The sequence below is a fragment of the Oratosquilla oratoria genome, chromosome 4, assembly GCF_046742065.1.
Source record: "Oratosquilla oratoria isolate Oo_2021 chromosome 4, ASM4674206v1, whole genome shotgun sequence".
Lineage (NCBI taxonomy): Eukaryota > Metazoa > Arthropoda > Malacostraca > Stomatopoda > Squillidae > Oratosquilla > Oratosquilla oratoria.
Window position 1 is genome coordinate 71,809,646 of NC_134780.1, and position 4,365 is coordinate 71,814,010.

Genomic DNA, 4,365 nt, shown 5'->3' on the forward strand with positions numbered 1-4,365 from the left:
CAATCTCCATAGTGAATTGTATATTATTAGTTACTTCATTTAACTTTGACAAAATCTCCTCAGCAACTGTCTCTGCAGGGGAAATGAATAGGCAATCATCTACATACCTTAGCCAATGTGAACCCTTTGGGAGGATTTTTAAAAAGTGATCCCTCTCCAATACCTCTAGGTAGAGGTTTGCTGCCACTGCACTCAAAGGAGATCCCATGGGAAGGCCTTCCAACTGGTGGTATTCTTGGTTGTCAAATCTGAAAGAGCCAAATCTCATACATTTTTCTGTGAGCTGCATGTAGTCTCTTTTGCAGATCGGTAGGCTATTTTCGTCGATGGTTTGTAGTGCTTCCTTGATAGCGTTGATGGCGCCTTTTATGGAGACATGGGTAAATAACGATGTTACATCGTAACTGATTAATCTTTTCTGTCTTTTCTGTGAAAAGTCTATGTTGTTGAGTTATTTACCCATGTCTCCATAAAAGGCGCCGCCCATTCCAAAAGCGGATAGAGCTTGAAACCCTCATGTCGGACCTTCACAAACTGGCAATCGATGGCAAGGTACTTCTAGACGAAGGCATCAAAGAAGACATTTTACATGAAGCACGTATTCAAAGAGGAAACCACACCAGCAAAATCCTGAAACGTCGCCATAAAGAAGCAGCCAAGCAACTGAAGGAAGACACCACCATCACCATTAGAAAAGCAGACAAGGCTGCCTGCTTCGTTCTCATTCCCACCGAGGAGTACCTTGATAAAATCGATACTTTGCTGGCAGACGTATCGAAATTCCAGAAAATTACCAGAAATCCCATCGAATCCCTTAAGACCAAGGTTAACAAAATCATAGACGCTGTTAACGCCCGCGCCGACGGAGTTAAGCTACAGAAGCTCTCTGGTAATTACGCCCCAGGATATTGTTACGGAAACGTCAAAACCCATAAGGAGAACAACCCTTTACGTCCCATCATCTCTCAGATTCCAACTCCTACCTACCATTTAGCAAAAACATTGAATCGCCTCCTGACTCCCTTCATTCCTAAAGATTACTGTATTGAGTCTGCGGCGGACTTCTTATCCATACTCAAAGGTGCCAATACAGAAGGGGACACAGCATCTCTCGATGTTGAGAACCTCTTCACAAATATAGATGTAGATAGGACAATTGATTACATTCTACAAGAAGTCTACCCTGAGGGCAAAACCTCCAAATTAAAAATCCCCAAAAAACTTTTACGCCAATTACTGGAAATCTGCACCAAAGAGGCCCCTTTCTACTGCCCCAGAGGACAGCTGTACAGACAAATTGACGGTGTTGCGATGGACTCACCTCTAGGTGTCCTCTTTGCTAATTTTTTCATGGGTATGGTGGAAAGGGAAGTTTTCAGCACCACCCGTAAGCCTCCTATTTATACTCGGTACGTGGACAATATTTTCGTCCTCGTAAGGGACCAAAGGGAGTTAGAAGACCTAAAGACTACCTTACAGCGTGTTTCTGGTCTAAATTTCACCACAGAGAACAGCGTCAACGGACAACTCCCTTTCCTGGACGTTAAGATCGATGCCAGTTCTCAAAGTTTCAAGACCGGAGTTTACTCCAAACCTTCCAACCCTGGTCTTTGCCTAAACGGGAACAGTGAATGCCCATCGCGATACCGTAAGTCCACCATAGATGCTTACGTCAGAAGAGCCCTGTCGCACTGCAGTGATTGGAACCGTACCCATGCCGAGCTAGACAGGATCACACAAGTCCTGGTCAACAACGGTTTCTCAAACAAAGAGGTACAAAATGTCATCAACACACACCTGGACAGATGGTACAGACCCCCGACCGACAACATTGAAACAGGACAAAAGATAATCATATTTTACAAGAACATTATGTCCACCCCAATATAAAGCAGACGAGGACCCCATCAGGAAGATCATCGGAAAAAACGTCAGACCCTCCAACAGTGACGACAAAATCCACATAAACATTTGATACCAGAATAGAAAAACGTCCCACCTCCTCCTTAAGAATAGCCCTAGCCAGCGAACCCCGGTATTCCAATGTAGCCACCTTGTGTACGAATACACACGTAAAAAAGGGAACTGTGAAACCCTTAATGAAAAGTACATAGGGTCGACTACAACAAAACTATCAAGACGCCTCACCCTTCACCTTTCTAATGGAGCCATAAAACAACATCACATTGACACACATCAATCCCCAGTCACAAGGAAGGATCTGGAAGAAGGAACCATCATTTTACAAAAGGAATCAAATTACAGGCGCCTTCTCATCTTAGAAGCACTTCACATTAAAAGACAAAACCCCACCATGAACAAACAAAATCCCGACCAATTTATCATTCCCACTTCTAAGTATTTAGATCACAGGCATAGGTTCACCGTTGACCCAGCGGGCGGAGCTTCAGATCCTGTCTCCTGAGTAACTGTCCGAATTCCCACCTCTCCTAATGATCCATATGTTCTTTGTATATATTGTCACCTTTACTATTTGTATCCAATTTGTACTGAAGATGCCTAAAGTTAGGCGAAAGCTCTACTAGTAAAATTAAGAAGTTAGTATTGTCTTTACATCCATTCCAAATGAAGTTTGGACATATAATAAGACAACTCAACGATATTCAACGTTCAAGTATTAGAAAAGTTGAACACGTCAGCAAGAAACTCGTGAATGCAGAAGCTGCTGCAAAATTTAATCATATACATATATATATATTTATATATATATATTTTTTTAAGCCATCATCTGGACATCATATCCAGTGTTGCATTGGGTTTGTATTTAAGAGCCCTTAGAACTTACAGCCCTTACCACTTAGACCCAGAAATCAGATTGATAAGCAAACAATGATAAGAAATAGGGTATCCAGAATGTTTTTTTGTCAAAAGCCTTAAGCAAAGCCAAAGGTAGCTATTACAATACATCCAAACCAGATTCCCAGTTCAGTTGGAATGACAAAAATCTCAAATTATCTTACAATTTTTCTATCCATTCTGTTACTATACTACTTCCCAAAGATCAAATCAATGTTACTTTGAATTATCCCAATAGTCTTTTCAAACAGGTAGTAAATGTCCACCACTGAACAAAAGCGTACAATAGCCCCGGCGTGTACAAGTTATCGTGCAGAGATTGTGACGAGGCCTATTAGGGACAGACAGGTAGAGATATTTCTACTGGAATGAAAGAACATAGAAAAGCCTAAGAAAAATCTGCAGTTTTCCTTCACACCAGCACGAAGGATTATTGCATGGACTGGGACAATGCTGCCATTATTTACAAGTTTTATAAGAAAAATGATAGAATCACCCTTAATTAAACACTACCCTAACTTTATTATCTCAAAAGACAATGGAATCCAGATTGTATAACCACGACAGCAGGACCTGACCTTACTAGTGGTCAATCAAGCTTTCCAAATAACCAGGGGTATATCACTTTAGTCTCTCCTCGTCTCTTTTTTGTATCATCTCACGTCTGCATATATCATTTGTGCTCTAATCTTCCTCTGCACTTATCCTCTGAAGAAGACCAGAGTAAGTGGTCAAAATATAAGGATTACTTCACTTCTGAGTTTAATTTTCTCTGAAAGTGGGTTATTAATTTGAATTTTACCTATGTACTACTACATCACGTTACTCTAATATACATACATGTAACAATATAGATTTAATATATCTAGACTTTACGAACGCTTTTGATACCGTCCCACACGAAAGACTACTTACTAAATTAGCTTCACACGGAATAAGTGGTAGCCTATTGAGTAGGACTAGTAATTGATCAAACGATCGAAAACAGAGAGTTGTTCTAAATGACAAAGCTTCTATATGAAAAAATGTTACGAGTGGAGTTCCTTAGAATTCCGTTCTTGGGTTACTTCAATTCATAGTATATATATAAATGATATAGACCACGGATTGAAATCTATTGTCTCCAAATTTGCTGATGATACAAATGATCACTTAAATCAATTAGATATCCAAGAAGATTTAGATAAACTACAGCAATGGTTTGAAAATTGGTTAATGAAATTTAACACAAGTAAATTCAAGGTTATGCATATAGGTAAAAATAACAGTAACTACGATTACAAGTTGTTTGAAAATTCGTTAACAAAATTGGATAGTAAAAAGGATCTCGGCATAATTATCAGTAACGATCTCAAATCATCTAAGCAATGTATTTCAGCCTCTGAGAAAGCAAATAAGATTTTAGGACTGATTGCGCGATCTTTTGACTTCAAAAGTCTATCTCTCATTAACAAGCTATATAAATCGTTAGTTTATCCACATTTGGAATATGCTCCTTCCGTATGGTCACCGAATTTCATAGACATTGACAGATTGGAAAAATTATAA

The 4,365-nt window shown here is 39.5% G+C and overlaps 1 protein-coding gene across 1 annotated transcript; it reads left to right on the top strand.

Annotated features, from left to right (window-relative positions):
* Window positions 1-516: 516 nt before the first annotated feature.
* Window positions 517-1,890, top strand: LOC143024555 (uncharacterized). Its single transcript, XM_076183367.1, has one exon. It carries the CDS (start codon window positions 517-519, stop codon window positions 1,888-1,890), a length of 1,374 nt encoding a protein of 457 aa, XP_076039482.1.
* Window positions 1,891-4,365: the final 2,475 nt, after the last annotated feature.

Coding starts and splice junctions, on each gene's coding strand:
- LOC143024555 (XM_076183367.1), top strand. CDS start 517: ATGTCGGACCTTCACAAACTGGCAATCGATGGCAAGGTACTTCTAGAC.